This window comes from Anastrepha obliqua, chromosome 3 (genome assembly GCF_027943255.1).
Source record: "Anastrepha obliqua isolate idAnaObli1 chromosome 3, idAnaObli1_1.0, whole genome shotgun sequence".
Classification (NCBI taxonomy): Eukaryota; Metazoa; Arthropoda; class Insecta; order Diptera; family Tephritidae; genus Anastrepha; species Anastrepha obliqua.
Genome location: NC_072894.1, coordinates 34,327,136 through 34,342,279, shown reverse-complemented (window position 1 = coordinate 34,342,279; position 15,144 = coordinate 34,327,136). Strand labels below are relative to the sequence as shown.

The 15,144-nt window shown below is 37.3% G+C and overlaps 2 protein-coding genes across 2 annotated transcripts; one reads left to right on the top strand and one right to left on the bottom strand.

Moving 5' to 3' along the window:
• Positions 1 to 7,771: 7,771 nt before the first annotated feature.
• LOC129241915 (uncharacterized) lies at positions 7,772 to 11,323 on the top strand. The gene is made up of 4 exons (XM_054878466.1): positions 7,772 to 7,868; positions 8,721 to 8,801; positions 10,637 to 10,914; positions 11,211 to 11,323. The coding sequence occupies exons 1-4, from the start codon at positions 7,772 to 7,774 to the stop codon at positions 11,280 to 11,282; spliced, it is 528 nt and encodes a 175-aa protein (XP_054734441.1). The 3' UTR covers positions 11,283 to 11,323.
• LOC129242301 (uncharacterized) lies at positions 11,129 to 12,972 on the bottom strand. The gene has a single exon (XM_054878869.1). The coding sequence runs from the start codon at positions 12,862 to 12,864 to the stop codon at positions 11,395 to 11,397; it is 1,470 nt and encodes a 489-aa protein (XP_054734844.1). The 5' UTR covers positions 12,865 to 12,972; the 3' UTR covers positions 11,129 to 11,394.
• Between the last annotated feature and the right edge of the window lie 2,172 nt (positions 12,973 to 15,144).

Genomic DNA, 15,144 nt, shown 5'->3' with positions numbered 1-15,144 from the left:
CTCCGAAGAAGTCTGGGTAGATCTTGTGATGCCAAGGAGCCAAGGTGGTCGCTTCTTAACACATCAATGCCAAAGACCTCAAGCCTGATTCGAGCGAAGGCATGGCAGGCGCAGAGAAAGTGGTCCGCCGTCTCATGGGCAGAGTGCATGTGCTTTGCTCATGAAAAGTGGCTGTCATCAGTCCAACCAGCTGCCTACAGTCCCCTCTGCTTAGTAAGAGAAGGAACTGCGACAATCGGTCGGGCATGACAGGTAACATCAGTTTTGCCCGTCTGCAGCCTCTCTCAGCCTACCAAGCTCGCTTGTGGGTTAGAGTAACCCGTTTACTAACCGTGGCTTAGCCATACCCACCATACCCGCGATACCCACGTGATCCGGGGGCCCTGTTAACATCAGAACATCTGCCGACATAGTTTAATCTGGATTTACAGTACTCTACTAACCTTGAAGTGGTTGAAGGCCATTAGCGCAGCTTTGCTGTCGCTACATACACATACAAATCTGCCTCTCCATCTGTTTTCCCCAATAAAGTTCATGGCTTCTTAAACAGCATACACCTCCGCTTGAAACACAGATGCATGCATTCCAAGAGTGAAGTGTAGTTTTGTCCCGCTTGATTTCACGTAGACACCAGAGCCGGAACCATGCTCGGTCCTGGAGCCATCCGTAAAAATGCGAAAACAGTGTTTGCCGGGCTCATTTTCTGAGTTTCACCAAAGTTGAGCCTCTGGCAGCACCACACTGTATCTCTTGTCAAGCACGACTTTAGATGGCATAGAGTCAAGGGTCATGACGAGAATCGTTGGATCGAAGTCCATGCCTACTCTGTTTTCTAATGCGGACAGGGGCCGTACCAATTTCCATTGTGTTTCAGCCTACACATGGCATTCAAGGCCTCTCCTTGGATGAAAATATCAAGTGGTGGTAAACTTACCAGAGCATCTAAAGTCGGCCCTGAAGTAGTCAGAAAGGGCGCTACACGTTCTGAAGAAGAAGACTTCCAGCATTGTTTCTAACAATAGAAGATGGAACGTTGTAGGGGTAGAGAAAGCGTGCATTTTAAATGCCTTAATATAAAATTTAACTATAAATGATAATATTAGACAATCGAGACACTAGAGGCAGAGCCTAATGGCCTCTAATTTAAATGTAATGCAATGTTTTACGGCACCAGTATCGTTATTTAATAGCTACACTTCGTATACTCGAGGACTCTAATTCACATAATATTTATTAGTAACAGCCTAACGGCGGTATAAGGGATCTTTCATAAGGGATGCCTAGAAGTCAATAGTGAATAATTTCTAGACGGTATATTTTTTTTGATGTAATCTTTGACATTTGTCAAGTAGACAGGTATAAAATTTTGCACGATAGAACAAACAAAATAGTCGATCTTCAAAACAACATATCGTCAAATTCGTGAGTTTTGTTTGAATGGGTCGACAGTTCAAAGGTTTGTGACAAAATTTCAAGAAACTGATGCTGTCGAAGATTGAAAAAGGATTGACAGACTAAAAACCGACTTCTTTGCTGCTGAGTGGCGCAAAGTGTTCGACTTTATAATACTGGCCGACTTAAAAGAAAAAAACGTTATCCCATTCGGATGACGAACTCATGTAAACCGCTTCTTAAATAAAGATGAGCTTTGCATTGAAGTTTCATCAACCAAAGATGACAAATATTCATGTCTTGTAATGGTTCGCTTGTTGAGTAGGACTGGTGGTGGCCGTAGCCGATTGATTAGTGCATGACTACCTACGTAACTATGTAGAATCGAATCTCCGTGTATGAAACACCAAAATGATAGAAAAAGTTTTTTCCAATAGCGGTCGCATCTCAGGAGCCAATGGCAAGCCTCTGCTATGAAAAGCTCCTCATAAAAAATATCTGCCGTTCGGAGTCGGCTTAAAACTGTAGGTCCCTCCATTTGTGGTACAACAGCAAGACGCGCGCCACAAATAGGAGAAGCTCGGACAAACACCCAAAAAGGGTTTAAAATATTCGAAAAATATTGTTTTCTTTTTAATGCATATCTTACCTGGTATCTTTTGCATCTGCAAAAATGTGTTTAAAAAGTAAAATTAAGAGTATTTTCAACCTAAATTCACACTTTCTGCTATTTTATATCCCACACCACCTCTGCGCTCCGCATGTCATATTGGCTAAGTGTAATCCGTTGGAATTTTTAAGCCAATAAAGAAGTGCTAAATGGAAACCAACCATGACGTTTCACTGGCACGCTTTGAAGATACATAGTTCAGACGCACGAGGGTGCCATTTTTTTTCCAAAGTTGGACAACAAAAACGGGTTTTAGCATCGAAAATTACTTTAACCATTTTCAATATCTGAGATGGAGCTATTAAGGTATAGACCTCCTCCTCATAGATATTAAGAAGTAGCTATTTACTAAAATATTTATTAATTAACAACTTTAATACTTCCATGCGTAGTTGCTTGTATTCCATCGGACGCGTCCCCAGGTGGCGGATCGGGGAATGCTTGACAGATATGCAAGGTAGATATCCAAGCTAAGGCAGGTAGGCGCAACCTACTGAACAGATTTTGACTTGCTAACGAATCGATGACTACATTGCCTCGGAAATCAAAAAGAAGCCAGCCATCGACGACCTTTGGATATCGTATTAGGGCTCCGATGTGGTACTGGAATATAGAAACCTTAAGAGATGCTGACATCATCAACAGCAACAGATCGAGATAGACGTCCTATGCTCCTAATATAAGTTAAAGAAACCTATATACAGGGTGGGCCATATAGCGTTTGCTTTTTAAACCACCTATTTTTTTGAGAATGGTAACACAAATGACATGTCAAATGTGTTCATAATTTACTTAAAGGTTTGACATTTACGAAATGGGACGCTATACGCTTGAACAAAATTGGGAAAATGGGCAGAAAATCGTTTGACCGAAGATGAGCATTTTTACCGAAAAATCATCTTTTCTGATGAAGCTCATTTTCACATCGGTGGCTACGTCAATGAGCAAAATTGTCGGATTTGGATTTTTCATATAATTGGCGCGTACACCCTTTTTTTGGGTGTTTGGCCGAGCTCCTCCTCCTATTTGTGGCGTTCTTCCACAAATGGAGGAACCTACAGTTCAAAGCCGACTCAGAACGGCAGATATTTTTTATGACTAGCTTTTTCATGGCAGAAATACACTCGGAGGTCTGCCATTGGCTGCCGAGGGGCGATCGCTATTAGGAAAAGCATTTTCTTAATGTTGGTTTTTTACCGAGATTCGAAGCTAGGTTCTCTCTGAATTCCGAATGGTAGTCACGCACCAACCTATTCGGCTACGAGGGCCGACCACCTCTCAAAATACCGCATTTAAAACTGTTAGGGAATGTCTTCAGCCTTGAAACCTTGGGCCATCGATTACGACAATTGACGAGGCATTAAGCAGGGCTAATTACTGTAGCAGATTAAGCTCGTACCTATCCAGAACCAACCCGTATATACTCAACTTATTAGATATCCGTCATATGAAGGTGTCCACACGACACTCAGCATATATTCACGTGCTTCCTTAAACCTGCTCATCTAATACCCTGTTCCCACCCCGTCCAAACAGCATGCCTCCTGAGCCTACCGATAGATGAGATTGGCTATGACGACCGATAATTTCACTGCGCTGGGCAGGGCTGGGTAAACATACAACAACAACACAGGCATAATTTTGATTTTTTCTTTGAATTAAAACAACAAAAACCCGCCCGTTATTACGTTTTAAGTGCATTAACGGTAAAATAACGGGAAACCTTGAGGATAGTGTATCAGATTTTATAATACATATTACGATTGGTTAACAAAAATAGCAGCCCTCGTATATTTTCAGTGCGTGCGTGAAAGTAAACATAAGAAATAGAAATGTCAATGGCAAAACACGCATCCAGTATATAACACATGTGCTGAAAAGTCCCGAGCCTAACACATATATGACACTAGTTTTATTGCACTCACCGATTTTTCAGTTAGCACTAACCTTAAAAAGACAGCTATTAAAATTTCATGATATTCTAATCATTAATTCGTGAGTTATTGTGCTAAGAGTGACGCTACTTTTGTTATTTTCAAAACAATAGATCCAAAAGAATTTCATGTGTTTTAATTTTACACTTTTTTTACGGAAAAAATACTGCTATTACCTGGCTTGAAAAGTGTTATGGGGACTCCACTCTATCAGAAACATCTATAAAACGATGGTTTGCTGACTTCAAACGTGGTCGCATGGTCGAAAAAGACACCGATGACGAAAATGTGGCAGTAACACCAGAAAACATTAAAATATTCAACAAAATCGTTTTGAATGATCGAAGAGTGAAGTTGTGCGAGTTAGCCGACATCGTAAAGATAACAAAAGAATGTTTTGGCTTTATATTGCATGAGCATTTGACTATGAGAAAGCTCTATTCAAAGTGAGTGCCGCGTTTGCTCACTGTTGACGAAAAACAAAAGGTATTGATGATTCTGAGCAGTGAAACTATTATACATGAATTGAACTTCGAATTGCTCCCACATCCACCGAATTTGCCAGATTTTAATCCCAGCAACTACTGGCTGTTTCTAAAAAAAGCTCGCAGGTAAGAAATTTCGCTCGAATGAAGAGGTTATCGCTGAAACTGAGGCCTATTTTGAGACGAAAGGTAAATCATTCTACAAAAGTGGTATTGAAATGTTAGAGCGGTGCTGGAATGATTGCGTTGTTTTTGATGGAAATTACGTTGAAGAATAAAGCTAATTTTTAACAAAAAAAGCGTGTTTTCTTTGTTACGCCCGGGATTTTTTCAGCCCATGTGTTATGTATAACAACTTCAAAAGAAACTTTAAGGCTTAAACAAATATTTGCTGTTGAAAGTATAATTCTTGTTGTTGTATGAGAGAAGCCGCATAAGCATGATAATATTAGATTTAAGGCTTAGTGATCTTGGAAGATAAAAGCAAATGCCATTGGCATGGCATACCCCATTGTAAAAATTATTACGAACCACGAGGGCTCGTTCTACACCATCCTTTTGTACTACACTTGAAACTAAGGCAAAATGTAAGCACCACCACAGGTTTCGGATAATGAACAATTAAAACGAAAAAAATGTCCTCTAATTGCCATGCGCCCTGTGTAAATGTTTCGTATTTTCATATGAAAATGGAACAAGAAAAATTCAATATTTCTACAAATTGTATATTTAATATTATATAATTGAAAATATGTATTAATTTATTCATTCATCTATACTATACGTTGTCCGCGCATCACTATGAAACGACAACACCAAATGACGTACAAATTTTTATACATTCATATTTTCACCCAATGAAGGTTAGAGGCAGGTTTTTATGTTCGAACATCCTTCCCATAGCCCCCAGGCCACGCCACCACTCTCATTCGTCACTAATAATCGAATATTTGCTTAAATTTAATCTAAAAAATCTTATTTTTTCCTATTTCCCACTATTTATAGCACACTCTAGACTTCATAATCCGCATAAGCTGTTCAACTGTGACCCAAATGCAAAGTTCAAAAACGGTTTGAGATAGAAAATTAATAAAAATAATTTTACTTGATATTTTTCTGATTGGTTGTTTTGATTTTATTTAACGAGGCTTGGCAACGGATGCCGGGTATTGTAATATTATGGTTATTAATAAAAAATTATTTTCTATGTAGTTATTGTTTGTAATTCTTGTATATACCTACATATCCTAAATCCCTCAAAGCTACTCCTACGCGAGTGGGGCCGCGGGTTAAAGCTAGTTTACCATAATACTCAAAAAAATGCAGTATTTCTATGGAAAACAGATTAATGCTACAATAGATATTTAGTTCAATCAAAAATAAATTAAACTTATAATTTACTAGTTTCATCGTAATGAATGAAATAAAGGGTAACATTTCTTATAGGGATAGAATATCAGATAATACTAAGAATTTAGTTCAAAATTTCAATTAGTAATAATTTGAAGTGGTACTTTGTTCAAGAAAAATCGAGGCCAATATGATTTGAAAGCGAGTTAAATTCTCTCAAAGTTCTAGAAATCGGAGCATTGGAAGCATAACTATTTCTAACCATCCCTAATCAGTAAATATCATGATTTTGATATTGCAATTAATTGTCTTAAGTAGCGATGAGCCGTCAAGTCGAAAAGAAAGTGAGGGAGAGAATAATCTCCCTAACATCTAGTGCTTTTAGACGAATAAGCAAGCATCGACTTTTATAGGATGGAATTGGATCAGTGCAATTCAAAGAATGCAAAGCATAACGCACAAAAGCTTTCTGGGCACATTCAAGCCTACTTCTCGTAATATGACAAGCACAACATAGTCTCTAAATAAAGACGGCGTATTCCAACTGAGAGTCAAATACCACACCGATATCAATAATTTCAGTTTGATGGGATACCACTTCGATTGGATCGAATTACGAATGTGGTAGGAAGTGGGTATAAGAGAACAATATTTAGAATAAGAAACATAAAAACACTTGCTAATATTTAAATCTGACTTATTTCTTTTACACCAAGCAACGAAGTTATCTAAATCCGATTGGAGTTTGCTGTCCTTGCGATCACTGAATATACCTTTAAATCATCAGCATATAGTACAAAGGAAAATTTGCGTTATTTAAACCATAGCCATATGTATGTATATTGAATATAATGAAATAGGATGGTTTGTGCTCCTTTTTAACAACTAAAGTTTTTGTACAACTAGCTACAGCTGATCTCCGGGGGTCCTCCCAAAAAAACGTTTTGCGGTGGTTAAAGTAATGTTAAATCTAGTAATTAATAGAAGGAATAAGTAAAATACATTTTTTTGACAAAATGGCGTTTTCTAAAAAAAAAAAATATCAATTTTGGACCCAAATTTCGGCCTTAAATGGTTTATAAAAAACATATTTATCGGTGAGAAAAAATCTTCGATTCATTACTAAAAAATATATTTAAGAAACTCGTATTAAAATTTGAGACTAATCGGTTTAGCCGAGAAATGTTGGTTACCGATTTTGAAAACACCATTTTGAGAAATACGCGCTGCCGCTCCGTCCTTGTACATTCAAGCACTCTGAAACGCCTTTTAAAATTTGCGTTTATTCGAAAATATTCACCGGAACGATATTAAATTTTCGGTGAGTATTCTTAAATATATAGTTAATATGTACATTAAGAATAAAAATAAAAAAATTCGATTTTTTGAAAATTCTAACTGCATATTAACCCCTTATTGCGAGAAAAAGAAACGTCATTAGTTCTGAATCACTGAAGACCTATCGTGCAGCATTGACGCCTCCGTACTTCATTTTGCACCTCACCAAATGTTATCTACTTTTGAGCTGGTGTTCGAACAACTTCCACTTATCGTACGTACCTATAATTAAACACATTAAGAAATAAAAAAACAATAAATGTACTAATACCCTACTAAACTGGAGTAGTTACTCGTTAATCTAGAGATAGTAGATTTTACTGCAGGGTATATACACCTTCAACAGGCTAGTAGGGAGTGCATGCAAGAATTCTAAACAAACAACTTATCGCGGGTTGCGCAAATTTCATAAAAGGCGACGACACAGTAGTTTTTGATGAATAGTCGTGAATAAAACTGCTCAAGAGAGACATTTGAATTTAGATTAATTATCAGCAAAATGCTAAAAAGACACCAAATTGTAGTGAGAAGACCGATTTGATAACGCTTTATGTTTTATGTTAATTTTTTATTTTTCTAAGTTAGGGATTTTCGTTCTTTTAATGGGAATTGGACATCTAGCCGGGCAAGGATGCAATGTTTGTCAGAGTAACACCGCGGCGTGCATTAATGAAACATCATTTCACTTGTGTTATGGAGGTACGTATAATTACATGCATACATACATACATACATCCATATGCACATATATACAATATATACAAGAGCATGCAAATGTATGTAGGTATGTACTTAGTCTTGCCATAAATTCTGTGACAACTTTTAGAATGCGTACGGCGAGAACGAATTCGCAGAAAAAAGTTCCGTTATTTTTACCTTTGTTCGTATGCATTGTCTACTCACAAATTATACTCAGTTTCGTGGCAAACTTCGCTGGTTAATAATGGAGTGAGGAGCTAAGGGGAGTCGCGCTGCAGTAATTGCATTACAAAGGTGTGGTAAAAGTGCAAGTTAGATTTACGAATTGCTGAAAAAACTTTATATTTCGAAAATGTTTACCGCACGATCAATCATTTTTTCTCGAATATCTGAAATGCCAGACACAAAAAAAAAAAAAGAAGTGGTCGTCCTATGTGGTTCGAACCAGTGCAGCCATAAAATACGTTCGAGAAAGAATTCGTAGAAATCTCCCTAGAAAGCAGAAGATCTTGTCCAGGTCAAGACTAATTAGAGATGATCTCCGCATGAAAGCGTTCCGTCGCCCAACTGGTCATCTTGACAGATGCAAGCAGCTATTCGACAGTCGGTTCTACGTTACCGAAACGACCCGGATTTATATCCGGCCAAGGACTGTCACTCCAGCAGCATTGACCGTATATAAGTATGTGGAATGTTTATGCTGTTACAACAACAACAACATGACACGCGGTCAACGGCCATGGAAATATTACTTTCACAAATGAGAAAATGTGCACTCTTGAAGAAGTTCGTAATAAGCAAATATATGCTAAAACTTCTAAAGACGCAAGAAATATTGTTCTAAGGGTTCAGTGTGGCCAGCAGATGAGCAGCAGTACTCTCTTCAATGGGGAGCATTGGATCTTCCAGCAAGATTCCGCTCCAACCCATTAGGTAAAGGTCAGCAGTGGCTAAAAACAATATTCCTAGGTTCATAGTCGCATAAGATTGGCCGTCTAGAAGTCCAGATCTGAATCCATTGGAGTAAATAGAGTTTGTGGTCAGAATTGGGGAACATGGCCTGCCGAAGACAGCACAGAAATTTGGAGAATCTCTAACAATCTAGTGCTCCCATAACTGAATGGCCTAATATAATATTAAAACCACAGCAGTATTTTCCAAGCGGAAGTTTTTGCTGTGGGGAAGGCCGCGGAGCTAGCCTACACTAGAACAAGAAAGAACTCAACAATTAACATATACGTGGATAGTCAAGCAGCAATAAGAGCAATAAGCTCATATTGTATTAAGTCCAAAAATGTTCGACGGAGCAGGGAGGCCATAGAAAGGCTAGCCGGAAACAGTAGGCTGCATATCTACTGGGTACCTGGTCACAAAGGCATTATAGGGAACGAAATAGTAGATGAGATAGCAAAAAGTGCTGTGAGACTACCATTTGACAAGAGAACGACATACCGAGACCGCTAAACACAATATACAATGAAATGGACGACCACATGAAAAGGCAAGTGAAAGCTAGGTGGACTAACCTGACCACATGCAAAACAGTAAAAGTCATGTGTAGAACTAACGACAAAAAACTTACTCAATTCGTACTTACGCTCTCGCGAAAGGAATGCAGAACTATCATAGGTTTGCTAACAGGTCACAATCTATTGGCTGCACATGCGTACAAGATAGGGATTGCTAACACGGACAAATGCAGAAAATGCAGAGAGGATGTTGAGGAGACTTTAGAACACCTTCTGTGCGTTTCTCCGGCATTATCAAAAACACGACTAAGATGCCTGGGAGCCCCACTGTTTGAGGGTCTGGAAGACGTCTCAAAAGCGGAGCTCCCAGCCCTACTTAGATTCGCCAAAAGCGCTGACATCCTACATGATGTCTACTTTAGGTATTCATAGAGGTCGGTCTCCATCTGGTATCGCTAGGGACCAAAAGGTCTATGCGTGGCTTACTGCCAACCAGGCTAACCTAACCTAATATAATATTAAGAAGGATGGTGTAAAAGCAAATGGTCACCTTTCGAATGGAAATTAATTTTTTTTTTTCAATATTTACATGATTAAAAAGAGTTTTCCAATAACAGGTGTTATTTTGGAATGGACTGCGCTATCGAGAGATGATTAACGATTTTTTATGACCGGAATCGGATGGTATTGATCTGGACAACGTTTATTTTCAACAAGACGGCGTTACGTGCCACACAATCAATGAAATCATTGATCTTTTACGGACCGTGCTATCTCTCGAAGAGGTGATCACAATTGGCCACCGAGATCTTGTGATTTAACACTTTGTGACTTTTTTCAAGATGGAATTCATGAGGCTATCGAGGGCATAGGGCAGCCACTTTGCAATTCCGTTAAGGAAAATTTCATGAAAAGGATATTGTCCTGTAAGCGTGGTCGTGGTGGTCATTTGCCTGATGTTATTTTCCACTATTAAGGCATACCTTCCTCTTTACCATACAATGAAATAAACATCCGATCATTTATATTAAAAAAATAGCATTTTTCTTTGAATATCACCACTTATTGGAAAACCCTATATATAAAACTAACTTCATTAAAAAGTATTTATTTTTATTTTATAACAAATTATACAATAATAAATTACAGTATAAATTAAGAAAAGCGACACTAGCTACGAGGCTTTCAGTCGTAGTATTTTAATTGCATATCTACAACGGACTTAACTTGTGACAGAACTTATAGTATATGTAAAACTTTAAGTGCATAGTAATCATTCTCTTTAAAACTCTCTCGCAGGTACTGTTCCCATAACTGATCAGACATTTCACTGCGACGATGGTCTTGTCTGCTCGGATCAACCAAATATTTGCTTCCAGAGCGGTGGGGCCACCGCCAGCTGTGGTGACACTTCCAGTTGTGGTCTATGCAATGAAAATAATGTTTTCGCATGCACCAGTCGTAACACATTTGCCTTTTGTTTTGGCGCAACAAAGCCGACTAATGTGAACGGCACCTGTCCCACAGGTCGAGTATGTGACGCATCTACGCAGGACATTTGCGTCCTACAAGCGCAGGTATGTGAAATAAAATAAATTATAGTACATGTACACATAGGTACGTATTTGCATTAGTACTTAACTCATCAATGCCAAACATAACTTGAGTTCTGCGTTATCAAAAGATAAAACGCTAAGCCTTTTTATATTTAAAAAAATACTTTTATTTAACTTAATGTATTACATACATAGCAAAAAGTTTTTCTATATAAGTTAATTATATTAAGCATTTTATATAGACATTGAAAAATTATGTTTTTTATTCCAAGTTATAAAAGAATATATACATACATACACTCTTTTCTATTCTATAGAATACATCAATTATCTGCAACTTGGATCAGCCGATAGCCACAACTGCTCTCGATGAAACATTGGCGCATTGAAGGCTAGAGAGGACCAACATATTCCTTATGAAATAGTGTAGTTCATTAATAAACCTTTATCAAATATAGTTCTAATTTAATAACTAATTCAAAAAACTTGTCTTATCAATGACTAAAGGTCTTCTTCATCATCGACAGAATTCGTAGTATCGTCAAGCCACAACCGTACTTCTGTCATTGCTGGCAAACGGAAACGCCATTCATCGCTTATATATTTATATACTTCCTCGCCAAGTTGTAGTAAGTCTATTGCTACTCGTCTTTCATCTGGTTTCCAATTACGATCAGCACTAGCGAACATCTCCATACGCAATAATGCAAGCATTGAAGATGAAATATACTTTTTAACACCATTAAAAAGTTGTGCTTTTGATAGAGCGTTATTGGCTGCAGCTGCAGGCAATCGGCGGCTGGCAGCGCCAGTTTCTATTACGACTGATGATGTTGCTTGGCTTGTAGTTACTCCATTTATTTCTTTTTGTTTGTTTTGTTTCTCATATTCTTTGCATTTTTCACGTAATTGGGCGTTCTCTTTTTGTAGACGAAGATTTTCTTCTGATGATTTGTTTTTTAATTCTAGCTCATTTTCATGAGCTTTCAATTTGGTCTTCACTTTTCTCAATTCCGTTTTGGTACTATTCAAAGTATTTGTTTTGTTTTTTAATTCTTCTCTAGATTTCTCGAGTTCCTCCTCCAGCTGTTTTATGCGTTCAGCCATTTCCTCCATTGTTTCTTCACACTTTTCATCATCTTTATCTTCCAGCTGCTTCATTAGATCTTCATAATCCTCATTAAGCAAAATATTGTCGTCTTGAATTTCAATATCCCGTTCATCTACACAAGTTTCGTGCTGAACTAAATCGTATTGTTCGTCATCAAACGCTGTTGCCTCATCTAATTCTTCTTGTAAAATATTTGCATCTGAGTTGACAGGAAGATCCAGCATAGAACAGTTATCACCGATATCTATTTTCATAATTGTATGTGGTAATGTTATTTCCCTGGTTGTAGCAGGTATACTTCTGGCCCCGGAATTTAATATCTTCATTTTTTTTGGAATTTTAGTATCCTCAACTTCTTTTACTGCATCCCAGTTTCTCTTTTTACTTTGCAGCTTAGCTTCGTCAGGATTTCCCAAAGTAATATTTTTTTTAGCGATGTACTCACTTGGAATCAAGTTGTCGTGCAGTGTAAAGGGGAAGGTATAACTCGGGGGTGGAATCAAATGTTTAATAGTGCAGGTTGGTATTTTTATTAACTCAGGCCCACCATTTTCAGCCGCTTTAGAGTAGTCTAACGCCATATCTTCATTGAGTGGCATGAGTGTGGGTTCCACCGACTTTTTGGGCATTATCCGGTCTCTTCTATAATTTTTAAAGCATTCAACTCGGAAATGTCTTGCACAAACTACTCGGTTTCTTTGAAAAGTCAGTGGCATATCAAGATATTGCATCGTGTCGGCTAAGCTCAACCATCGAATGTAGCGCTCCGGGTCGTTTATGGGGAAGTGGAAGAAATGCATGCCGGGAAATTTACAAGTCCCAACAGGACAATCACGAAATGCACAGCGACAGCCACCCATATTTAAAGATACTATTGCAATTAAGTTGTTATTTCACTTTATAGAATTAAACTCTTCTAATATTGCCTATACCAAATTGTTTGTTTACACTACACTTTGCAATGTGCAACGCTTTAAACCAAATATGCATCGATTAATAGTTTAATGTATATCGAATACCAGATATTTAAGAGGCCCTTACACGTCACAGTGCAGGCAAGATCTTTATGCTATGCTCTCACGTCACGTAATGTGTCGCTCGCTATACTTATTCGCGTAATACTTTGTTTCATAATTCACTTTAAAAGCTCTCCTTCTTGATCTTTGTTAGGCGCCTTAGGTTCGGCAATAATTAGTAAGTGACGAATAGACGATTTTCATGTTAGTCCAACGGTTGCATGAAAATTAAAAAGTTTTAATATTTGGTAGGGGGAGTTGGCAGTTGCACAGTGAATTGACACGTGTATACGCAGATTGTACAACAAACTTTATTTGCATTTTTCTTTTTAGTTATTTACACAGACAATTAAAAAAGAGAAATACGAAAAATAATATTAAAGTTTTTCTTTAATTTAAAACAAAAATTTAACAAATATAAAAATACTAAAAAAATTGTTTTTAAATAAAATTACAAAAAAAAAAAAATTAATATACAAAGTAAAACCTCATCAGTTATTATTATTGAACAAAATTTAATTGACTCCTGAAGTAACACAACGAAAACGAGAATAATAAAGTTGGCAACACGTTGTATATCATGTTAGAACCTGCATACTAAACAGCCGCCCAACTCATTGTAAGACGTGTTGATACAACGGTAAGAGCGTGTATACTCTACATTACAATCAATGTTACCCGTACATGGCCATGTTTGCAAATGTTGAAGTATCTAAAATTTTTTTATTCTACGGCATTTTGGAAACAATGCTTCTGTGTGTATGAGTATGATTAAAACAAGAAATACAACATCAGTTATTTTGTGGATGCAGAGAGTGCACATGACATCAATCGTACAAACAGAGGATTGGAGAATTTTTGTTTACACCTGGAAAGTGCTTCCAGAGCTTTAAATGGTCAAAAATTATTAATGTAAAAGAGAGGCCTTAGAAAAACATCTTAAAATGTATGACCAAATAGATTTAAACGATTTTTTAGATCAACCACGCTTAAAGCACGGCAGACATGAGGAACATTGTTTCAAATCAAGCTTACGGTATCTAGTGCGCAACCATTGACGCTACACGTTTACGTATTACGGGCGTACGTTTACGTTGGTAAATGTGAGCGCCATAACTCTTAGCCGCGGCAGAAATATGTCGAATATCATATTCGAAAAATAAATTCCATGAAATTATCTACCAGAATATAATAAAAAAATCATTCCAACAATATTTCTGTTTTGTATTATCATTCTAAGTTCTCAAGCTCTTAAAAAGACACCTATTTTATTAAATGTAATGAAATATAACGATATATTGTACTTTCCTTGATATTTTTAATTAAAGTTTTGGCGTTCGTAATTAAAGCAACATTATTGCGTTCATTAGTAATTTATGCAGCGATTGAACACAGATGTGTTACATGAATAAAACCAACTTGGCGTTATATATCGTATTCGATAACCGTATCGATTATTGCTGCCGTACTGGCATACAAGTTATGTTCGATAAGTCTACTGAAAGTGTAAAGCAGTGCAGTAGCCTGTTTCTCTGGTCGACTGACGTGTCCATTTCATTTCAGTATGAATACTCGATTTGAAATGGAAAGGGCATGTACTTGTATTACAGAGAAATATGTAGGATCAAGTTACCACGGAACTAAAAATTCAATAGCTATTTAACAATTTTAAAGTTTTTGTATACACATTTTGGTTTTTATTCTTACCTTCTAAATATTGCCCCAAAGAGTTATTCACTCGAATATATAAATATAGGGTCCGCCATATAACTTTACGGAATTAAAAATGCTATAAAAAAGAAACTACTCAATATTTTTCCAAACTGTTTTCTTTATTTTGAAGTACAATCCTTCCGGTTAATGATAGAACACAACTTCATTCATATGGCTGCCATGCACCATTCCATACGATCGATCCAATTTTTCAACACATTTTCGATTGTATGCGGGTGTATTTCAGCTATGACATCGCGTATGTTGGTCTTCAGTGCATCAATTGTTGCTGGTTTGTTGGCATAATACTGGTCGTTGACGGCACCCCAACGATAATAATCCAACGGCGTCAAATCGCAGTTTCTCTTAGTTTTTTCGCAAAGTAACGCACATACGCTTCATTCGGTGCTT

Bases quoted from the DNA above. Each gene is read 5' to 3' on its own strand.
- LOC129241915 (XM_054878466.1), top strand. From the start codon at position 7,772: ATGGGAATTGGACATCTAGCCGGGCAAGGATGCAATGTTTGTCAGAGT. The intron at 7,869-8,720 runs GTACGTATAATT...CTAAGGGTTCAG, and splicing joins ATTTCACTTGTGTTATGGAG to TGTGGCCAGCAGATGAGCAG. The intron at 8,802-10,636 runs GTAAAGGTCAGC...ACTCTCTCGCAG, and splicing joins ATTCCGCTCCAACCCATTAG to GTACTGTTCCCATAACTGAT.
- LOC129242301 (XM_054878869.1), bottom strand. From the start codon at position 12,864: ATGGGTGGCTGTCGCTGTGCATTTCGTGATTGTCCTGTTGGGACTTGT.